Source organism: Ylistrum balloti, unplaced genomic scaffold (assembly GCF_031769215.1).
Source record: "Ylistrum balloti isolate Yb309-2 unplaced genomic scaffold, AGI_CSIRO_Ybal_v1 Utg370780, whole genome shotgun sequence".
Lineage (NCBI taxonomy): Eukaryota > Metazoa > Mollusca > Bivalvia > Pectinida > Pectinidae > Ylistrum > Ylistrum balloti.
In genome coordinates, this window is record NW_026782456.1 from 1,418,625 (window position 1) to 1,442,336 (window position 23,712).

General features: G+C 35.7%; 1 protein-coding gene across 2 annotated transcripts; it reads right to left on the bottom strand.

The window, feature by feature from the left end:
* Positions 1–279: 279 nt before the first annotated feature.
* Positions 280–23,644, bottom strand: LOC132558299 (uncharacterized). 2 transcript variants are annotated; one of them, XM_060222844.1, is made up of 10 exons: positions 23,627–23,644; positions 17,878–18,015; positions 12,366–12,513; positions 10,088–10,207; positions 7,499–7,709; positions 5,938–6,073; positions 5,196–5,398; positions 4,625–4,787; positions 2,081–3,696; positions 280–1,358 (listed from the first exon to the last, which is right to left on the bottom strand). In XM_060222844.1, exons 2-10 carry the CDS (start codon positions 17,987–17,989, stop codon positions 1,167–1,169), a joined length of 2,901 nt encoding a protein of 966 aa, XP_060078827.1. In that variant the 5' UTR covers positions 17,990–18,015; positions 23,627–23,644; the 3' UTR covers positions 280–1,166. The 2 variants fall into 2 exon arrangements, with proteins under 2 accessions (XP_060078827.1, XP_060078828.1); XM_060222845.1 differs by lacking the exon at positions 23,627–23,644 and adding an exon at positions 20,294–20,348.
* Positions 23,645–23,712: the final 68 nt, after the last annotated feature.

A 23,712-nucleotide genomic window follows, 5' to 3' on the forward strand; every position in this document is an offset into this window, starting at 1 on the left:
TCTGATACCAGTCTGAGGGTCTAGATAGATCTGATACCAATCTGAGGGTCTAGATAGATATGATACCAGACACAAGGTCTAGATAGATCTGATACCAGACACAAGGTCTAGATAGATCTGATACCAGTCTGAGGGTCTAGATAGATCTGATACCAGACACAAGGTCTAGATAGATCTGATACCAGACACAAGTTCTAGATAGATTTGATACCAGACACAAGGTCTAGATAGATCTGATACCAGTCTGAGGGTCTAGATAGATCTGATACCAGTCTGAGGGTCTAGATAGATCAGATACCAGTCTGAGGGTCTAGATAGATCAGATACCAGTCTGAGGGTCTAGATAGATCTGATACCAGTCTGAGGGTCTTGATAGATCTAATACCAGTCTGAGGGTCTAGATAGATCTAATACCAGTCTGAGAGTGTAGATAGATCTAATACCAGTCTGAGAGTGTAGATAGATCTGATACTAGACAGAAGGTCTAGATAGATCTGATACCAGTCTGAGGGTCTAGATAGATCTCATACCAGTCTGGGGCTCTAGATAGATCTGATACTAGACAGAAGGTCTAGATAGATCTGATACCAGTCTGTGGGTCCAGATATTTGATACCAGCTGAGTTGAGGGTTGTCAAATGTTCAAATCAAACTAGTCATGATAATAAATGATCAAAACTTCCCAAAATATTTTTGTCTTTGAGTTTCAGCATTCCCTTAAGATTTTCCTTCTTAATCTATCAGTATTTTTTCTATTAAGTATTTTCTCTCTGTATTGAATTATCAAATATGTGTATACCAGACACCAAGGGCTTTGGCGTTTTCTTAGTCTTATCTCTTGAGAACTTGAGACAGTAGAATTTAGTCATTTATATGAAAATTAAAACAACACAGCAGTACAAAATGAGGATGTAGTCCTAGCCAGCGAACAATGTTTAAATGACAAAGAACTTATCATCTCTAAGCATGCCTTATGGTAAACATATCGGTAACAGCCAAATAAATCAGGACAGAAATTATCACATATGGAATTTTTTTTTTTTTTTTAAAAAAAACCCACTTTTATTATGAGCTGACATACATGTAAGCATAATAACTTGCTACTGATTACAGTCAATTCAACAAGACCTAGAATTGTCTGACAATTTCACTTTGTGAGTCAAGAATTTATTCGTGAATTAATGTCCGATGCATTGACTCCATCAGAGCTTCCTTCTGTTGGGATGATACGGAGAATTTCATTCCCCAGGACACGACCTTCTCAGCGAACTGGTGTTTCTCAGCAACACTGAGAAAGGCACTTTGGCTGCTCACTTCCAATATAAGCTTGACAGATTCCAGAGGGTTAGGGAAGGGCATCTGAAAGATAAACAACATCCCCGGTAAACATTTCAAAGGTCATTTTCAAACATTTCTTCAGGTTAGTTATGAATAGAGTTTTTCGTATCAAAACCAGTAGAAGATTAGAATGTGATGTTTTGATGGTTACAGTCACCTACATCACAGATATAACCAGTGTGGAGCATACTATCACTGACGTATCTAGTGTACAAGATGGTAAGGAATCATCCTTACTATCTCATACACTACGTATGTCAGTGCTGGTATGCTCCACATTTGTGTGATGAAGGTGACTGTGTTATCATCGAAACGTCACACTTTCATCTTCTACTGGTTTTGATATAAGAACTTCTTTCTATTTCAAATGTTTCTCCACTGACTGTACTTACTAATACTCATTCATTTCAGAATAATTGATTTGATTACTTGTACTATTTTACTTTAATATGATCTTCACATAATCTTTAAACACATAATTTTATCCTAATATCAAAACTAAAAAAAAAATCTTCCATCTGACCTCTGTAAAACTACCTTAAAAATCACTGAAAGTCAAGGAGTGAACTACGACATTTTTTGTATAGTATCAGAAAATCCATTTTTGAATTCTAGTAAAAAAAAATCAATTTGAATTGAAACTCATGAGGAAAGTACCTATGCTGCAATAGAGGAAAAATCTTTAGATAAACTACCTGTAACTTCTATGAAATCTAAATGTTACTGTGATTATGGACACTTACATGTAAAGCATCAGGGCCTCGCTTCAGTTCACGCATTACATATTCCTGCTCATCCTTAAGTATAGCCATGGTAACGTAGGGCATGCTGTACTTTTGGTCGGCGGCCGTGTTGTACCATTCATCGGGAACATTGATGTATTTAGCTGGATTTACGATACTTGTGACCTTTGCTTTGCCATGATGTCCTTGATGCTCTGTAATGTGATGTGAATGAGGATGAGGCTCATCCTCCCAGAGAACCTTACGAGACTTTGTAAGCCATTCACACGAGGAACAGATGCTGAATGCACTGTCCGAGGTGGGGTCAAGGTCAAGGTCAAGGGAACCAAAATGTTCGTGAAGAGGAATATTGATATCAGCAGCACCACTATCAATAGACACCGATCGAGAAAATGCTGCACTGCCATGAAACGGACATGTGACACTTGATGTTGTGTTAGACACTGATCGCTCAAGGACAGGTTCACTATTGTGACGTTTCTTAGGTGATCCTCCATCTGGTCTAGGAGGTTCTGGTGACAGGGGAGAAGCAGTTTCAGTTAGTGAGCGTTGGTTAACAACATTGTCAATGTCAGAAGGACTATTATGATGTCCATCTCCGACCACTGCCAGTTCCCCAATTGCCAAAGTCTCATTCTGTCCTCCTGGGAGGGCACTGGGTTTCTGAGCTAACAAGAGTTGGGATATGGCCTTATGAATGTAGCCAAGGGTCTCTGTCAGGGCAAATCGCTTTCCTTGTATGTCCCACAGCAGGCCTCGTGCCAGGTGGGATAGGAGAGGTAAAGTCAGATGATATGTGGGAGAATCTTCAGGACATGTGTCAAACGAGAATGACAAATCAGGATTTTTGTCTTTGACAATATCTGAACACTTTTTGTCAACATCTGACTTTTTACCATCTACTGAACTTTCCTTAACACTTTTGTTACACTCCTGACCTAGAGCAATTTCTGTTCCCTGCACTGTACAGTCTGACCCTTCAAAACCTTGCAGAGTAGAGGTAGTTTGGGATTTCTCATTGTTTTCATTAGGTGCTATTTTCTCACTCTCAGTTTTATCACAATTTTCTCTACGTTGAGGCAAAGGTAATGAAGGCATTAAATTGTTTGAACTTTGTGCTTGACGATCTGTCATAAGCTTGTCCTTAACATCAGCACTGTTGTCTCCACTGGCGTTTTCACTGGGATTTCCGATCCTATCACAGTTTCCATCACCAGCTCCCAAAGTAACGGTACCACTTCGGTTCTCTGTTTCCACTTGTTCTATGGCAGATGTTCCAATGGAATCTTGGGGAGAATTTTCCTCTCCAGAATGAGTTACTGATGAATGTTCCTTTGCTGGTTCAGCAATGACAGATATGTCATCTGACGATTTTGTTTTGGAAAGCTTTCCTCTGAGAAAACTCAATATAACCAAGTAGTAGTATGCTCGTAGACAGTCAAGTTCACGACAGCGGAGATTTGCATTGGATACAGCGTCGTCGTCCCTGATCTCGGACAAGTACCGTTTGATAGTGTGGACCTTGGAGGCTCCATCTACACTGCTGTGGTTATCCATGCTGATTACTACTCGCATGGCCGTCACCTCTTGTTGTAATTTCAGCAAGTATTTTGGGCCTGGAATTTACATAAAATTCAATCATTTTCTAAAAATGGCTAAAATGCCCAAAAAAAAAAAAAAAAATTTAAAAAAGCTGTATAATTTATGTTTATTTGAAAAAATCAAACTAGGGAGACAATGTTCCATAAAAAGTTGTCAAATCAAGAATTTTACTGACACTATCTGTTAATAAACATTTCTTTTTAAGTCAGCTAGGTTAAACTCTATCAGAGAAGCCTGTGATGGAATTTGTTGAAATGTAAGCAATTTGTTACCATAGTAGTGTTTTTAACTTCAAGACAGATGTTCTGAAATAAACTCCTCCTAAGAATTTGTAGTTTTCAGTTGCGTTTTTTAGCTTTTTTGAAATTGGTAACCATGGCAATAATATGTCAGAAATCAGAGGGAACTTTTTGATTTACACAAATTTTATCTCTCTTCTATTAATGTAATTGTTATGTGGTTTATAAATGTATGCATGTAAGAGTGTATTTTTCATAGTCAATCTGCTGTATATCTCACCCATGACCAATAATTTCAGGAAAAATGCAAATTAACTGTTTCCTGCTACCTAATTGTCTGATATATTATGTAAATAAAAAAATTGCACATGTGAAATTAAGATGAGGTAAAAAAAAATGCTGTAAATACAGAAAACAAGGCATTTACGATAAAATGCGTCAAATGGCACAATAAAAACCCTTAAAAAACGGGGTTATGTTGAAAATATTCCGTTCTCTTAATTCTAAAAATAACATGTATAACATTAGTAATTGGCTTTACTCGAAGGTGACTTGAAACTGTATAAGAGACTAATGTGTGACTATCAAGATAGGGTGGTGTTATATATGACGTTTTGTGACAATAAACGCTGACGTAACAATTATCTGTTCCTTCTTTGTAATTACTACTGATAAAATACACTCTGTATCTAAACTGACTGACCTTGTGGGAGGAAGAGTCGAAGAATGAGCTCCATCAGATCATAGTGACCAGCCTCGTGGAGGAGGCTGATAGCCTGGAGTAGGTGGGAAATGGCTGTAGGGGTCTCGGACATCAACAGAGACAGGAGACAAAGAACCAGGTCCATACTCACCTGGCCCAGCAGCTGTTCAAATAGACACACATTTTACACATTTATTAAAGATTTTGAATATAACATGTGTACATTACTGACTGTAAAGACTAGGAAGGACACTAATGTTATCGGTGACCTTGACAAAATCTACACTGAATAGCTCAACTAGCAATACAAATCATGTAGACAAGGACTCTATAATTCAATCAACGACCTTGAAAAAGTCTACATGGAATAGGTCAAGTGGCAAGGCAAGGCATCTTAAATTGAACTCTCCTGTAATGAGTGACCTTTACAAAATTAACAATGAGTAGGTCAACTGGCAAGGCAAATCAGCTTGACTGGAAACTAATGACCATGACAACGTCTTGTCTTTACATTACTAAGACCTGAAAATCTTCATCAGGTCTAATATGAATTAGGCAATCTTTCCATTACCTGTAGAAGATCTGTTTGGATTTGGCGGCCAGCATGAAGTACACTGAGAGCTTTGTACATATCCTCCAGGTTGGTGGTGTCCATACTGACACCCAGACTGGAGTGGAGGATGCGCAGCACATGGTGAGGGAACGTGTGGCCATCGATCAAGTACGGTTGCCATGGAGATATTGGTTCATTCTCTTTGGCATCTAACATAAAGTCTAAAAAATAAGAGACAATTCCTATTGAAAATAGAAAAAAAGATGTCAGTTCTTCATAAAATTCAGTCTTCAAAAATAACCCCAGGCATAATATAATTCTTTAAGGTATCATCATATTAGGGCAATAACTTGTAATATGAAAAGAACCAGTAACAGTGATTGAGTAATCTTCGAATGGCCTGATCTCTATCAATATCTTTATCAATATATGTAAAGATTTGAGGTGACAGTTTGCAAACTTTAATTTTAAAAAACAATATTGACTGCAATGCAGTTTGTAAATTAAAGAATGATATTGCTTACAGGTTTCAACCTTACATCAAAATAGCTACTCTTTGTAGATGTCAAAAATAGTCTGTCAAGATTCAGACAAAATAATGTTTTCTTTGTTAAAAAACAGTGGGAGTTATGGCCCTTGATATATTTAAGTGACCCATTCTGGTAATATATAATTTTAGTGCTATAAAACTAGCATATGAAAAGTGAGAAGTTTCAGATAACAGAATCTCATGTTTTTGGGTTGAATCTGGTCTACTTACCTGGCAGTAATACCTTAGAGCCTCCCATGTTGCTCCACTGTGTGAACTTAGCTTTGTCTATAGACACACTGTCCAGGGGAATATTCTGTACCTCATACATCAGCAATTCATGCATGGCTGTCACAGCAGTTACACACTACAGGTAAAAGGTCAAAAGTAACACAATTTAGAAAATTAGAAAACCAAAGTCCTTGTTTATACTCCTATTCCTTCTGCTTTTGTTCTAATCAGAGTTTATAGAAAATCTTGTATGATTTTCAAATTCAAATAATATTTATCATAAATTATGAAACAAGTCAAAGAATTCTTAATTTCAGGAAGTTTTGGAAAACCTGTTTAAAATTGAAATAAATGACAATCTTTTGTTTATCCAGTCACCTGGGTGGTCAGGTGGTGCAAAGGTTATGCAATCGTCTTTCACCTAGCTGTCCAGGGTTTGATTCCCTTGACGGACGTGAAAAGGTAAAGGGGTCACTTGCCCGACCGGCTTTTAATTCCCAAGGAAATACGATTTCCTCCCCCCCACCTCCCCCCCTCCCCGCCCCACAATAAAAATAAAACAATAAAACCACCGTGTGCTTACATCCAGGCCAACAAGAGTGATGAGTGGAAAATGAAATAACTTTTTTTGCAACTGTTGTGAAATAAACGAAGTTAATTACTATCTAGTCACCAATATTTGATTACTAGTGAAAATACTGATTCTCATTATAATATATGTAACAGCTTGAGCTTTTATTACGATGTACGTATCAAACCAATCACAACTAGAGACCAATGGAATCCCATATATAAGAATACAGACTTTAAGACATGAAATTCCAGGACTTTAACAGGACTAAAAGGATTTTCTCTCATTAATTTACTGGGATTAGCCATAACTTTTATATGCCAGAGAGTGATAAAAGTATTTTTGTTCAGTTAAGGAGTTGTGGTAAACAATTTTTTCATAAACATTTTCACTTTTAAAAGAAGTAATACAAATATACTTTTGTGATCTAATATTGTAAGAACCAATCAAATTAAAATAAAAAACAAATAAAGCTCAGTTATTTATTTATTTATTTTTTAATAAAGATTTGTGTTGTCCAATCATCTACATACAAAAATATAAAATATTGCTGTACATTGGCTCATGATTTTGTTGTAATTCTCTAGACATTTGCAATTGTGAATTATTCAGGAAAAAATATTTCCATGACAGTGGACTAGTAACAAACAATTTTATGGTATATCTATTCATAATAAATGTTTCTTTTGAATTTGAATATGGTAAAAAATGATCACATTCAGATCCCAATTTTATGGGCCTTATTTACCAAAGTTTAATGCTGATCAATGTTAATGGTGTCATACTGTATAGTTATTTATGTGGAATGATGTTTTCACTGCTTTGTGGTATGTCAATGTGATCACAAAAATAAACACTCTGAAATAATTAGACATATCATGATTTTTTTTTTAGTTAAAACATTATCTGATTGTATAAAAAAGAAAATCTATTCAGGCCATAAGTGAAGGTATTTTTTAATCACAAGAAATCCTGTAAAGCAATTCCTACCTGGAAAGGTTTCTGTTCCTTTAAGAAGGTGTAGGCTTCCTTCCATTCTGACTGAAGGGAATACTGCTGAGCCACCTTGTAGGCGTATAGCAGGCCCTGTTGTTTCTCCCCTGCCACGAGACAGATGTGGCTGGCTGTCCTCAAACTTGATTGGTTGTACCTCCTAGCCAATAACAGGGCGGCATCCTGGACCTGTTTCATCGCAAGGTGGCTACAAAGGTAAGACAATATGTCAGCTCACATCATTCCAACGTCGCCAGAGAGAATCGACACATGTCGATTGGACAATGCCCAGCGACGGGCAGAGTCACGGACGATAAACTACCATCATCATCATCAGCTTGCATCAGAATTGCGAACTGTTCCTGTTAAAACTGGGTTTATCATTACAAAAACTTTAACATAAATAGTTCTGAAACAAAATTTAGCAATCAATATACCACACATGAAAAACCAGAACTGCAAAATTTTGGCATACTACTATCCCCTACTCCAATGGGAAAATGTTCACAGTCTGCTAAAAAGTTCCCGGATCATGCTAGAATTATTGATAAAATTTGTAAAAAGTAACTTAGTCAAAGTGTATGAACAACAAAAAACATAGTCATGGGGTCATTTAGATATACCCTAACCCTTTGATTAACTGGGTGACCTTTGACCTTTGTTCCTGACCAATAACCATTAAAATCTCATCATACATTCAATTATATGAAGCTAGTGTGTGAATATGAATCAAATCTGTGCTGAGGATCATATGATATCTTGTACACAATGTTATCACAGAACTGAATGCAAAAATTGATAACTTTATAGCCTACTTTATGTAGGACGGGGTAAAAATATCAGGAAAGACCATTGTGCAATCATGTTAGGAAAACTGGAGCAAATGGACAGAGGAAAAATCTGATGCAAACACAACACGGAATACGTAAAATATTTTGCATAAACTTATGCTGATAGCTTGAGAGTTTGTAATGGATAAATGTAACTTGAAACTGATTATGTAATGAATTCAGACGTTATTGTAGATTTCAATGTCACCTTCATCATACTTGCTAAATATATTGATTTCACGGTGGAGAATGAGTGTTGTAAATTCTATCGGGTGGCTCATCAAGTCCTCACTTCTCATTTGTATGATAAATTAAATGTGAGACTAGGACGGCAATCTCAAATTCTTAGTTGATCCAAACAATTGGGCTTAAACAAGGAACTATTTGTAGATAAACATGATCTAATGGAAATCAATGATAATAAAACAAGAGGTCAAAATGGGCCTGCAGTGCTCACTTGGTATATATCATGCCTCTTGGCCTCTTTACCTCATGTTAAAGGTTTAAACAAGTCTGATCCCTTTGACTTAGATTATAAGATAAGATAATTTATTTTTGAAAACTTTGTCTGGCTTCATTCAAAGAATTAACTAGCCAAATACCATGCATCTAGGCCTTTTAGTTCATGAGAAGAAGCTGTTTACAAACATGACCCCTGTAACACTGAATAAATGTCAAGGTTATTTATTTGTGCAAACTTTGTTTGGTTTCATCACAGGAACATACCAGCCAAACATCATGCCTATAGGCCTTTAAATTCATTAGAAGAAAATGTTTAAATGTTTTAACAAATCTGACCCCTGTGACCTTGAATATAGGTCAAGGCCATTTCATTTTGCAAACTCTGACAATTTTTATCATAGGAACTTATCAGCGAAATATCATGCCTCTATGCTCTTTAGTTCATGAGAAGATGTCATTTAAAAATTTTAACAAATCTGACCTCTGTGACCTTGAATATAAGTCAAGGCCATCTCTTTTTGCAGGTGAGCAAAAAAAAAATAAATGATAAAGATAGAATACTGAAGATTTTTTCCACATACATACGATTTTTCGAATCTAGTCATGTAATATAATTCAGACATCTGTTGATCATCTCAAAGATGCAGAGGAACATCACAGGCTATGCTTTATTATACGTATGTAATGGATAATTTTGTTGATGTGATTACCTTAAGCAAGCCAAGGACAAATTAAAGGGTATACATGGCCATCTGTCGTGTCATCATCTTTTTCTCATAAATACAGGAAATGGATACACTTTACTATCTAAATTATAAACTGCTGCCTCAATACTCAAGTTCAGATAGTCTGTGCTACTGAACAAGGTCAGTCCATTATGTTCAATAGGGAGATGATGTGAAACGGCATGTTAAAAATCATGTCGCTGACAAAGAAAAGTAATGCTTAGGATAAATATTATTTGAAAACAGCATAAATGCATGTTTGTCGACAAGGTATTTCTGCCATTTTCCTTTACATCAGGTGGAACAATCCTTCACAAGGGGTTAATTTCTGTTCTATCTATCCATATTTTCCTCTATGAATTCTGATGTGATTTAATTTTTTACACAAACCTGTACTTTATAGCTTTATTCTTTAAGTTCGGACTTGAAAGTGCTGTGGTAACTTTATAATGTTAGCCTTAAACATTTACCAAATGGCTGTGTTTTCTGTTTTGACATTTTAAGATATGACACTAAACACAGGACAGAATGATATTTCTACAACACTAGTAAACTAAGGGAGATGTTACCATTTAGCTGCCTGTTCGTAGTTTCCATCCCTCGTTAGCTGCTGTGCCCACAGTGTATATAGTTCCTCTAGAACAGGGTCAAAGGGAGACAACCTCACCTTTGCCAGGGCTATAGCCTCCCTAGAATAAAAAAGAACACGTTACACAGAGCAATCACACATAAAAAAAATCTATTGAATAGATTAGTAACGTTCATGTATTGAACATCCAGTGGTAAATTTGACAGACAATATTCCTAAACACAAATGTATGTTACCATTTTGTGAGACGTATGACTTGAATTAAACATCTTTTGCTCACTAACCACTGTATTGGTCCAGCAATGAGTCCATCCATAAATTGCTTATCAGTAAAATTAACCAATTTCATTATCCAGTGATAAGCTCACCGCCCGCTAGTGATGGTAATCAATTTCATAATTAATCATCAAATACACAATCAATCAAATATTTATTATGATCAGCTTTATACAAAATGGACAAATCTTAAAAGTTTTTAAATCAATGTATTAATAAGCTGTATTTAGCAGGTTTGACAGCGTGGATTTTTTTATGTGTTAATAAGAAGTATTAAGAAGCTTTGACGCTGTGTGTATTTTTATGTGTTACTAAAATGTATCAAGAAGCTTTGACGCTGTGTGTATTTATATGCATTAATTAGACATATTTAGAAAGCTTTGACTATGTGTATTTTTATGTATGGGCAAACCCATGATTAACCCCCATAGTGACTGCTACATAACATCCAAAAGTGATTTTAAATGAAAAATTACTTTTGTTCTGTGAATTTATGAAACAAGCACAGACGATGCTAAGTCAGTCCTGAACATTTCAAATTAATCAATTTTGATATTTTGGCATCAGTTAACTGGATTCATTTTTAAATAGTTTTTTTTTTCTTATAATTTCAGATTAACGTCCTTACACTACCATAGACTTAATATATGTTGCCCAGCTCTTCCCCACTTCTCACTGGTTTCGTACTGTATAGATAGGTTAGAATAAATATACATATGCTAAAACAAATAAAGAGCTTGGCTGTCCTGGATGGTACATTTATGTTTTCTTACCACAGCTGGTATGGTAATGTATATAGCATCAATTGCTTTATAAACATTCACTATCCATTTTCCGTAATATGATCAATAATTGTAGAACAACATTGTTATCACATGTATGTTAAATGCTGTACATACAGACTGTTTCCCTGAAGAGCTAGAAAGCTGCCAAAAGACACAAGCATGAAGGGCAATCACTGGACAAAAGAAGGCAAATTTCTTGAATTGAGCTTGCCGGTTAAGAATGAGTTTCCTCTGCACTAGATGTTAGATGCTTTGTGAGACACCTGAGAAATCCTATTAAACTGTGTGATGTCCAGTGTAAGGGTGATAGTAAACATGGACACGTTTAAACCTTACTTCTTACCTACATAATCAGACCACTACAATGTCAATTTCTAAGTTAACAAATTGAGACTAGAACCTCATGTGACCTTCACCTTTCTACCAAACATTTAATGGCATGTACCATCTTGTGTTACAGAAATATCACATCTGGGGTTATTAGTACATTGAAAACACATTTCTATTGGCGATAAAATCTTGGCATATTTTTTTTCCAAACCTCAGTCGCTAATATATGCTGTGTAATGTCATCCTTTCTCATCCAATAATCAACAGTACATTTGCTATTACCGTATGTTCAATTGACCTTGAAATGGACAGAGTACACTGCTAACAGCTCTGCAGAAAACCAGATCAATAAAGTCAGACCCAAACAGGCCTTTTTATTACTGGTGATAAGTGGCTTGTTTGTAAGCTGACGGCCAATAAACTAAAAGTACAAATGCGTCACGGAAATGATACAATTTCCCTTACTTGCAATGAAAAATGAATTACTTAAGCATGTTTTTTTTCACTTCTTCAAAGTCTTTCCTATTTCATACTGTTGTAAATGCTACGAAAGTCGTGCCTAATACTGATCTAGCTACAATCCCTGGTGATCAATTGTCCTGAAATATATCACTTATGATATCCTGATTTCTGGTGAATATTCTGATTTATGTAAACGTTGTCAAATTATGAATTGATCACCATTGTTTGTAAACGTTTCAGATTGAACCTTGTCAAAAAATATTCAATTACTGACCGTGTTGAATGAATCAAAAACTACCAATCCCTCTGTACATACTAATTAATGTGCCCTATTCTTTAAATCTAAAATATTGAGATTAAGATATTTTCCCTTAATAAACTGTACGGGTTACCAGTGTGCCTTACTTGAAGAGCCGATGTCTTCTGAACAGTTCAATTGCTTCATAGACTTTCTGTGCTGCGAGAAGGTAGGTGGCGGCTTTGTGATACTGTCCTTCAGATTCTAGCTGAGTGGCGTAGTCCTCACAAACTGTTATCCATGTATCAAAGTTTGCTGCAAAACACAAAACATTACATTTTCTCTCAAATAGACTTTTTCACATTTATGATATAAAAATAAAAATAGGTACTTCTCCGAGTAAGGAATAAGGCAGGTTTGTTTCAAGAAATGTATTGGACTCTACTAGATAACTGGAAAGTGGTCCTGATTTTTCCCTGGGATCCGATTTATCTGACAGCTTTGGAGTTTCCAAGTACTTTATTCAGTGTATATGGACCTTAGATATTGGAGTGTATTACACCTTTGTAATGTTGACAGAAACATCTCAACCATTATTACCAGATTTTTGAGGTTCATATCTTAAAAGATTTATGTATTAGTTCACAATACAAAAAATATCACATAAGAAATACTGGGAAAAAAACGGTAATTGTCTGTAGATCTTTATTGAATTTGATTAATTCTGATTATGAAATAAAGTTTTGTAGAGATCAACATAACTGGGAAAAAATCTGTCCAATCAAACAGGAAAAAACTGTTTGCTGTCTTTTAAGAATACACAAGGTTGTGACATTCATCATAATTTTGTTACCTGGTAATTTAAAAGCCAATCTACTTTACCATCTTCACTTTAAGAATCTTAATTGAATCAGAGCCCCTTGAAGTAAGGATACATGTGCATTGAAAACCTCTAAAAATTTATTTATTAACCTGTTGTAGTTTTGAAGATCTAGAGATATGCAGAATGAGTTTCATTTCCTGTACTGTCAGACTAGTCCTATTTGATATGATATATAAATGACAAATGTTGTTTTTTCTCTCTCTGAATTTCAATACAATTGTCCCCTCTAGTAAAACAATCGAGCCATTTAGATAATAGATCTAAATCAATAAGCTTTAGGATTAATTATGATTGTTTATACCGTGTTTTATCTCAGATGACCACGTTCAAAAATTACAATGTTGGGGTCAACAATAGTTCATATAATGTTATATATAATTAATTTGTGGACAGGATATACGTTGATGTAGGTAATTGCGGGTCTGACAATTCTAGAGGTTAGATTAACAATCAGTCTTTACAGATATGATAATGGATATATCTGATCACAATACTTAGCTTACCTGTGACTCTATCGTGAATTAAAGGTAAAATTTTGGTCAAATTTGGTTCAATGACATGCAAATCAGAAATGGTCACACTCGATGTAATTTTTCCTAAAGTACATATTTAAAACTATTTAAATTATAAAACCATTATCATCAATATTCATAATGACTGACAAAAAGTACTAAAATTTAAGTTTTTTAAAATTTTTTTTCAAGAATTGCTTTTTGAATATATGTATGATATTAAGAACTTGGATCTGTATTGCTGATCTGTACACTGTTTTTCTAACTTCAGTTGGTCACACTCGTAAAATATGAAAATAGTTACATTTCTACTGTACACCTCTGAACAAGCTCTATAAATACAAAGAGTGTTTTGAAAGTATAAATACCAAAAATTATCACATGCAATATTTTGGAATATTTTCTTCAGTTGGAAATGTCAATTGAACAAAAATTCTTGTAATACAACCTTATAAAGAATTGAGTGTGACGTTTTGATGACGTCATCAGAAAGATGATCAGTTTGAAATAATTCTGTGATATATTGTTATATTACCAGTTTATAATTTGCTGTATCTAAGAAAGATTAAAGAACTTTTTTTTTATAAAGCAACACTTGTTTTCTGTGATTTTAGTGATCACAGTGAGATTCTAAATCTTCTTCTTTAAAACAATAAAGATTCACAATATAGGTTTACCATTATATATCTAAAACATCCATTACTAAATTTTGAAGTTCTTCAAAAAATAGTTTTCATATCTATTCATTAACAATAAACGTTGCAGATATCATGTGATAACTACTTGAAACTTTACACATCTGCAGTGTACGAACAAGGAAATCTCATTTAAGACAGGAGATTTGTCAATTTTTTATCGCAGCAGTGAAACACTTAATGTTGCAAACATAAACGTCATCACCATACATGTCCTTTACATGTTTGACCTTGACCTTAACATTTACACAGGTAATACTGACAGAAGACAATTAACCTTCTCACCTGAACAAGGTGTCTAAACAACAGGTAGAAAACATGATGGATGGCATATACACACGTCTGGTGTTAGCTAGTGAATCAGGACTAGCTCTCTACTGTAATAGCTAGTCGTCATACGACTAGTCAATAAACAGAATTTTCAGAATCTAGAATGACTCAATCAAAAGAATATGACTTCAGGTTTAGTCTGGATACAGGTTATGAAAATCATGAAATTTATTGAATTATGTGACTGGTGCATGCACCACCCCTGTCTTGATGTTTGCATTTCTTTTGATCACTCCAGATTTTCCTCAGTTGCTACCAAAGCTTCAAAATGTAAGCCCTTAGCATACTTTTCACCTATGTGTTTTATGTGCAATTTTTGTACGATCTAGAGTATTGTTGGGCATTCAACAACTAAAGGTTTAAACCTACTTGAAGATTTTAATTATGCAGTGGTGTTAACAGTTGTATCTGTCACTTTTTTTGTCTGTCTTAAAATATGTCTGTCTTTCTGCCAACCTGCTAAAAGCTGAATTTGAGTAACAAATTATCCTTTTCACTATTCTTTAAACAGCATCATTATCAAGAATTTTATTTCATTAAGAAAAATAACTATTTCTTTCAGAAAATGTTAGAATGGCTTTGCATACTTCTTTCATTTATCTTTGGCAAAATTTCTTTCTTTGAAAGAATATCTAACAGAATTTACAACCTCTTATTATTTACACTCAAATCAATGAATATTCATTGAAAACAGCAATTAGCAAGAAAATAATCATTATTAATTTTGGAATTTTTTTTGTGTGTGTATGTTCATTTTTAGTACTTTAGAAATTCATTCATTTTCATGCCTCCATGAACTTGAAATGTTTTCAAACTTAACTAGAGTATGAAACACTTTTTGTGTTTCTATTTAGTCAATAGATCAAATCATACAAGACATTATCATAGTTATGTCACAGTGGTGACCAATAACCATAAGATATCCTTCACACATGTGATGGACCTCCTGTATGTTGTTCGATGAGGTGACAACCAATTACACCCTGCATCAAAACAACCCTAACTGTCCATGGGGTGATAAACAAACCGTCCTACATTTTCTCACCTTTCTCAGACATGTCTCATTTACATCTGTACCTGAAATTACTGAGATATGTCATTCACAGTGTTTTTAAAAACAAAGCAGTCAAATATCACCGTCACAGATCTACTGGAATTTAGTTATCAAAATTTCACCATTATTTGGCTACTAATAATCACTCTAAGGGCCCTTGGTAATCTAGAAAAAAGTAGCATATTTGTCTAATGATATAGACAATGTTTTAAGATAAGGACAGTTCTCAGACTCAATATACAACATTGTTTTTACACTGTAACACGATCAGTTTGCCAAGATATTATCCCCACTTAAAGTCAGTGGGTGGGCTTATTACAGTTAGGAAGATAAAATAGCATTTGTTCATAATTCTACACATTAACAGCAATTAAATACATATAGACTTAATTAGTCACAGATATGGGCTCACTGCTGCATAAATATGGTATATGTATGATATCCTATCATGATAAATGGGTATGACAAGCTAGCTGTTGGTTATATTAATTCATGCTGTTTAGTTATTAAAATGTGTACCATATTTACCCTGTGATATAAGACGAGAAGGGCGAGGAGTGGGGCATACTTCCACTTTGAGGGTGGAATGAGGGCACTCTTCCACTCTGAGGGTGGAATGAGGGCACACTTCCAATCTGAGGGCAGGGTGGGAGCACACTTCCACTCTGAGGGTTGGGATGGGGCAAACTTCCACTCTGAGGGCGGGATGGGGGCACTCTTCAACTCTGAGGGTGGGGATGGGGCACACTTCCTCTCTGAGGGTTGGGATAGGGAACACTTCCACTCCGAGGGTGGGGTGGTTACACACTTCCACTCTGAAGGAAGGGAGGGGGGCACACTTCCTTTCTGAGGGCGGAGTGGGGACACACTTCCACTCTGAGGGCGGGGTGGGGGCACACTTCCACTTTGAGGATGGTGATGGGGCACACTTTCACTCTGAGGGCGGAGTGGGGACACACTTTCACTCTGAGTGTGGGGCTGGGGACACACTTCCACTCTGAGGGTGGGGAGGGGGCACACTTACACTCTGAGGATGGTGATGGGGCACACTTCCACTCTGAGGGCGGAGTGGGGACACACTTCCACTCTGAGGGCGGGGTGGGGGCACACTTCCACTTTGAGGGTGGGTTGGGGCACATATCAACTCTGAGGGTGGGGAGGGGGCACACTTCCAATCTGAGGGTGGGGTGGGGGCACACTTCCACTCTGAGTGTGGGCTGGGGGCACACTTCCACTCTGAGGGTGGCTTTATTGCAGAACTATAAAACAGTATTTGTTAAAATCTCAACTGAAAAATAGGTCATCAAATTAAACTAAAACAGATTATAACTACTCAGGATGTGTTTAACTGATAAAACTGTACTCTAGGCCACACAGTAGAGTGTTTTAGGTAATTTTTACACCTATAAATCAGTCAAGTCAAGCTTCTGTACACATATAAATCTGTCAAGTCAAGCTTCTGATTATCAATATGGAACAAGGTCACATGGTCTCATTCGTGTTCTCGAGCTAGGTCCTTACATAATTTTCAGCCAGTTATAAACTAGAGGTAATTGTCAGTGATTGTCAGCTAATATATTAGGACAATATATCATATCAAAAATATTTCACTGGGTACATTAATGAAATAACAGAGCTTTAGAATAAAGTGACATCAAATTAACTGCCCCCTTTTTACATGGATTTATCATAAGAAAGAATAATAACCGTCATTTTAACATACAAATATATGACACAGAGGCATGCCAGATATTCATCTAAGGTTATTCTGATGTCCCCAATTATAGCTTTTCTGTTTTTCTTAAATTGCTGCTATTCAAAAAGATAATTTCTTACTTCGGAATTCAAAAGCTTATTATCCGTATCACACTGACCTGAATCTACTACATATTTCTTGAAACTGTCAGGTTTATTCATTCAATTTATCCAAAACATATTATCCTTGGATGTTGCAACGTCGACAAATACAACCGTAAGATTATAGAAATCTTGTTTTCTACAATCTGGCATTTTACCGGCATGCAACAACCGAATTAAGGTTATAAATTTAGTGCTCCTCAATATTCTGATAAACAAAGATATCTGATACTATCAGAGAACCTTCAAAGTCATCAATGGGTTTCAAAAACAAACAAACAGAGGGAGAAATAAAGACTGACACCTCTTCACTAAGAACACAATTCATTAATTGATATCTACACTTACCCATTGGTGCCATAGAAACCAGCCAATCAGAGAGTTCCTCACGCTCCCTGGCCAATCGTAATGCCCCATTTATATTGCCCTTCCATATCTCCAGTTGGTAATAATAGTCCATATTGTCATGGTCACGGTGATGTTGTCCTGAAAATAGAACAGAATAAAAGTCTGAAATTTATTGCTAGCGAATATTAAGTTCCAAACTGTAGGAGGTGATGTATCATCGAGGTCTGGGAGTGGTGGATCCTTTATCTAGATAATCATAACAATTTAGACTTCATCTTGGACAAAAAATCAATCAACTAGGAAACAGATTTGTTCTCCTTGTAGATGACATATATTCAATCTTTGCCAAAATAATTGCTTTGCGTGGAAATATATTTCCAAACTTCATTGGATATAACTACAATTTTATGAATTTTCATAGATCAACATGTTCATTACAACATGTTTAATTGCTTATTTCATTAACTACTTATATTTCTAAATGTAATATTCAAGTAAATTCAAAGAGTAATACTGCTGAATACAGCAAAAATCTATGTGGCAGGCTTATTTCGACAATGGCAGTGTCAGATAAATATACATATTTTCTGTTTTGCTGTTGCACTTGTTGAAGTCAAAGTCTTTACTTTCTTGAGGCAAATCGAACATCCAAGTTATATAACAATGGCAGAGAAAACTGTATGATATTATCTTTCATGCTATATATGGAGAAATGTCATATCAAAACCATGCTGGTAACATGTCATGTTTGTTTGTTCATCCGGTAATTATGGGAAAAAAAGTCTGTCATCTGGGGAGCGAGAAGTCAGAATGTTATACGATGGTTTCTATGGAATGAAAAGTCCTCTTAACTGTCATTTCAACCTATCATGAAGATTAGACCCTAATTCTTCTCAGGGAGAATTATCAGTCCATATTTATTTTATGCAAGAAATGAGATATTCTAAATCTGGAATGTATCAAAAGAACAAAATTAAATAACCCAATGAGGAACTGAACTGGGATTTGGAAAAAAAAATTGTGGCTTCTCTGGTTTTAAATTCATAATTGGTGATAGATGAAAGAAATCTGCATTTATCAAGGCTTGATGAAAATGTATATTGGTTTTTCTCTGGGCTTTCCTCCACCAAGCAAACTTAGCACATCCTTAAAGTACTCCGGCTGTTAATATGACATAAAACAACAATATACCATTTATCGTTTCAACACATTCCAATATCTGTTGGGCAGATTAAGACACATAAAATGTCAGGGTATTTCCCTCCAATAATGGTTATAGCTTCACCTGTTGACTTCCAGTTGCTGACTCCTGAAGGCGAGGGGCACCGTAGGATGTCATTTCACCTACTAAATCATGTGATTGGTAGCCTTTCACAGGTATATCTTTATGAATCTAGATATTTGACAATTGTATTTAAGTAAAGGTGGTGTTATCTTATATAGCATGATAAAAAAGACAAAAGAAACACCTTTGACTTCGGCATGGAAATGGAAGCCCTGCTCATTACTCAAGGTATAAGGAAGTCTCCGATTGGCCCAATCAGCGCCAAGCAAGGTACGTAAACATAGAATTTATTTACGAAATATTACAAAAAGAAAATCACTTAGACAACTATGTAGAGTTGAGAAGCTAAGATTCAAGTTTTACACTGTGTTATAACATTTCCCTCGGTAAAAGAAAGCAGATTATCATCGAGATGAAGAAGAAACTTTTACGTCAGTGATACAAAGGCAACATGTCCAGATATAACAAAGTCTTCATACATCATCGAAATCCTCAATTTGATTGATTTTGTTTTCACAAAGCCAACAATATTCTTTTAAGTAACCTCTCAACAACATAGCCATCAATTCCAGAGACATGGCCATGTATTTTGGAATATACACATGTTGAAGTCATACATCATCTGATGGAACATGCTTTCAAATTATTACATTTTTAGGCTCTTCAGCAACTGGAATGGACTGCAAATGAGAAGTTATGGCATTTTCATGCTGTTTTGTGAAATGAAATAATAAAAAAACACATATGTAAAAGAAAATTTCATTTCTTCTAGTTAGATTTCCGTCACACAACATTGGATAGAAAACAACAAGCAATTATAAAAATTAAAGAGATTCTTGACCTGGCATTATTTGTAAAACAATCCATTATTTTCAACATTCCAAACCACCTCTTTTATAACTGCTAATACACTTAACGAACCTGGTGTTGATAAACATTACACTCTAACACACTGTCATTAGTACCTTATATTTTGAACACTAGAATGTGATGTTCCGGGAAAGACAAAGATAATCTATTTATAGTACCTGTGACCTAGACTTGACCAAGTGACCTTCAGTAGTAAGATTCCATTGATTATTTTGATAAAATTATCTGGACTTTATCTCTGAGAGTTCAACCACCTGCTACCTGACTTCTGCTTTGTCTGATGCCCTGGCCAATTGTAATGTAAAACATCTTGATGTGTTGTGGAAGAGGACAGATGTGTTAACTACAAACAGCATATAGTGCTCTTCCAGAACCACTTAGTCAGTCAGTAGTAACATATGCTGACAGCCTCAGGGAATCTGACAGGAAGGATGATCTCCAAAATGGCTACACTCCCCATAAAACTCCCACATGTATTGGCGCAGATACTCACTACAGGTATAGACAACCTGCCACATTTGAATGACACTTAGAGTACATGTTGTAATCTGTATCACTGTAAAATTCATGTATACATGTAATCTCAGAATCTAAAGAGTCAGAGGTCCCACAGTATAATTACAAATAAGTAGTACAGTACTGAATATCAAAGGGGCTTTGATATCTTAGTCCATAGCTCAGTCAGTACAGTAACACGTCAGACATTTCAACCTCAGGAGAAAATTAGATTGCAAATCAAACATCAGGGCATGCATGTGTTGTTGGGTAAGAAATTTAACCCAAGTGAAAAGCTTTGGATGAGTCTTCCATATGTTGTTCAGTGAAGTAACAACCAGATGGATGGACCTTCCATATGTTGTTCAGTGAAGTAACAACCAGATGGATGAGCCTTCCATATGTTGTTCAGTGAAGTAACAATCAGATGGATGAGCCTTCCATATGTTGTTCAGTGAAGTAACAACCAGATGGATGGACCTTCCATATGTTGTTCAGTGAAGTAACAACCAGATGGATGAGTCTTCCATATGTTGTTCAGTGAAGTAACAACCAGATGGATGGACCTTCCATATGTTGTTCAGTGAAGTAACAATCAGATGGATGAGCCTTCCATATGTTGTTCAGTGAAGTAACAACCAGATGGATGAGCCTTTCATATGTTGTTCAGAGAAGTAACAACCAGATGGATGAGCCTTCCATTTGTTGTTCAGTGAAGTAACAACCAGATGAATGGGCCTTCCATATGTTGTTCAGTGAAGTAACAACCAGATGGATGAGCCTTTCATATGTTGTTCAGAGAAGTAACAACCAGATGGATGGGCCTTCCACATGTTGTTCAGTGAAGTAACAACCAGATGGATGAGCCTTCCATATGTTGTTCAGTGAAGTAACAACCAGATGGATGGGCCTTCCATATGTTGTTTTGTGAAGTAACAACCAGATGGATGAACCTTCCATATGTTGTTCAGTGAAGTAACAACCAGATGGATGAGCCTTCCATATGTTGTTCAGTGAAGTAACAACCAGATGGATGAGCCTTCCATATGTTGTTCAGTGAAGTAACAACCAGATGAAGCATTGAGATCCTGCCTGAAAAAAAACCCTGACAGGGCAATAATAAAACCCAGCAGACAAACCAAAATGATAATATTTGACAATAAAACTTTCCATGAATTAATGATTCCTTCAACAAAACCTCACATATACTGTTATATAAGAACTTTTCATTAAATGTCCCTACATATAATTATGGTATCCATTAAGTAACCCATGTAATACACAACAATGAGGTTCCAATGTTTCTAATGGTGTCACTGTTTAAATGTAGATCAGCCTCAATGTGTGTAGGTTCCTGAATGTGTGTAGGTCTGTCAATGTGTATAGGTCTGTCAATGTGTGTAGGTCCCTGAATGTGTGTAGGTCTGTCAATGTTTGTAGGTCTGTCAATGTGTGTAGGTCCCTGAATGTGTGTAGGTCTGTCAATGTGTATAGGTCTGTCAATGTGTGTAGGTCCCTGAATGTGTGTAGGTCTGTCAATGTTTGTAGGTCTGTCAATGTGTGTAGGTCTGACAATGTTTGTAGGTCTGTCAATGTGTGTAGGTCTGTCAATGTGTATAGGTTCCTGAATGTGTGTAGGTCTGTCAATGTGTGTAGGTCTGTCAATGTATGTAGATCCTTCAATGAAATGAATTGGAAATCCTTGTTGGCGGATAATATATTTATATCACACTAGCCATATTTTATTCATTGATTTTGTACCGTAATTTATTATTTATCTGTTAAACTTGCCCAACTTTAAGTCTAGTTATGTCCACTTTCTTCCATCTGCCAGCTATTTTCAATCTGATGCTGTTGCACTAACATGTACCAAATCACTTTAACTAAAACTTTAAGTCAATTTTTCAAAAAAACAAATTTTAATAAAATCTTGCTGAGATTTCCCGAGGGAATTGATTTCCTGTTGTTTCCAGCTGTGTAATGTGCTGGAAATGGTGATCTTGGACAACTTTCCAGGATAATAATAAAAATCCAGCACTACTGGGTGATCTGTATCCACACATCCCAACCACACAGATTCTTTAATGTGCATCACTGCAAATTCTCACAGCATTTTCTGATTGCACATTTTCTCCGTCATGGAGTCCAGCCAAAAGCAAGGATTTTTGATAATCACTTGCTTATCAATATAGTTAGAGAAGTATATCCTTATGTTAAACAAAAAGTATTCAACACAAGTCTATTTAAGAAATCTGACGACATACTGACTGTGGTATTTGAATAAATATTACAAAACATTAAAATCCACCAGAGCACTGGTTAGAATATTCTGACCTTGACCCTACAACCCCGAAACTCAATTTTGTCCAGGATGTAATGGTATTTTGTAAATGCGTGAAGTTTGATCAAAATCCCTCAAGAAATGAAACAGCTTGTGGATGTTAAGTAGACAAGAAGGCATGGTTACATATCCATATGTCCCCTTTCAGTGCTTTCAGTCACAAGGGGACAATATAAATGCTGTTCTTGTTTTCTCTAAAAGGTATTTATAGTTATGGTGTCAGCGATTTATACTTCTTAAAGCTTGGAGAATTTATAATCCTCAAAGTAGATCATCTGTAGCTTGCTTCTTTTAGTGATAAATCGATAAACTACTTCCAAAAAAAAAAATTCTGAAAATATTTGTTAAACAATTTAAATGTGTTCAACAAGATATGTTTGAAATTTTAGCACTATGACAGTTAGAGTGATAGTTACACAGAAAAGATTTATAACCAAAACTGTGTGTATATATAGTCATTCATTTCTCTACCACCAATAAAAAGTGCTCTTGCAATGATAACTTGGATGGAAATTTCTTTCATTTCTTCACCTCGTGCAGTGGCAAACCACATTTCTTCAAGTTCATCGTTAAGACAACTGGACTATACTTGGCGACAAGTGTGAACAAATAGAAGCTTAAAAACTTTCTGGTTCCCTATCTGCAGCTATAAACAACTGCAGCTGGCAATGCCTGGAATGTCTAGAGGAAAAAGTAGTGCAATATTTGACCCAGTTTATGGATACCTGTATTACCTAATCAAATAACATATCACTTACCTATATCATATGTCCCTTCCTTCATTATCCAGGTAATTCAAACAAAAAGAAATTATTTCCAGAGTATAACATTGTATCCGTGTTTA

Bases quoted from the DNA above. Each gene is read 5' to 3' on its own strand.
- LOC132558299 (XM_060222844.1), bottom strand. From the start codon at position 17,989: ATGGACTATTATTACCAACTGGAGATATGGAAGGGCAATATAAATGGG. The intron at 12,514-17,877 runs GTAAGTGTAGAT...TGTGTTTTGCAG, and splicing joins GGTTTCTATGGCACCAATGG to CAAACTTTGATACATGGATA. The intron at 4,788-5,195 runs GTAATGGAAAGA...CTATTTGAACAG, and splicing joins TCCAAACAGATCTTCTACAG to CTGCTGGGCCAGGTGAGTAT.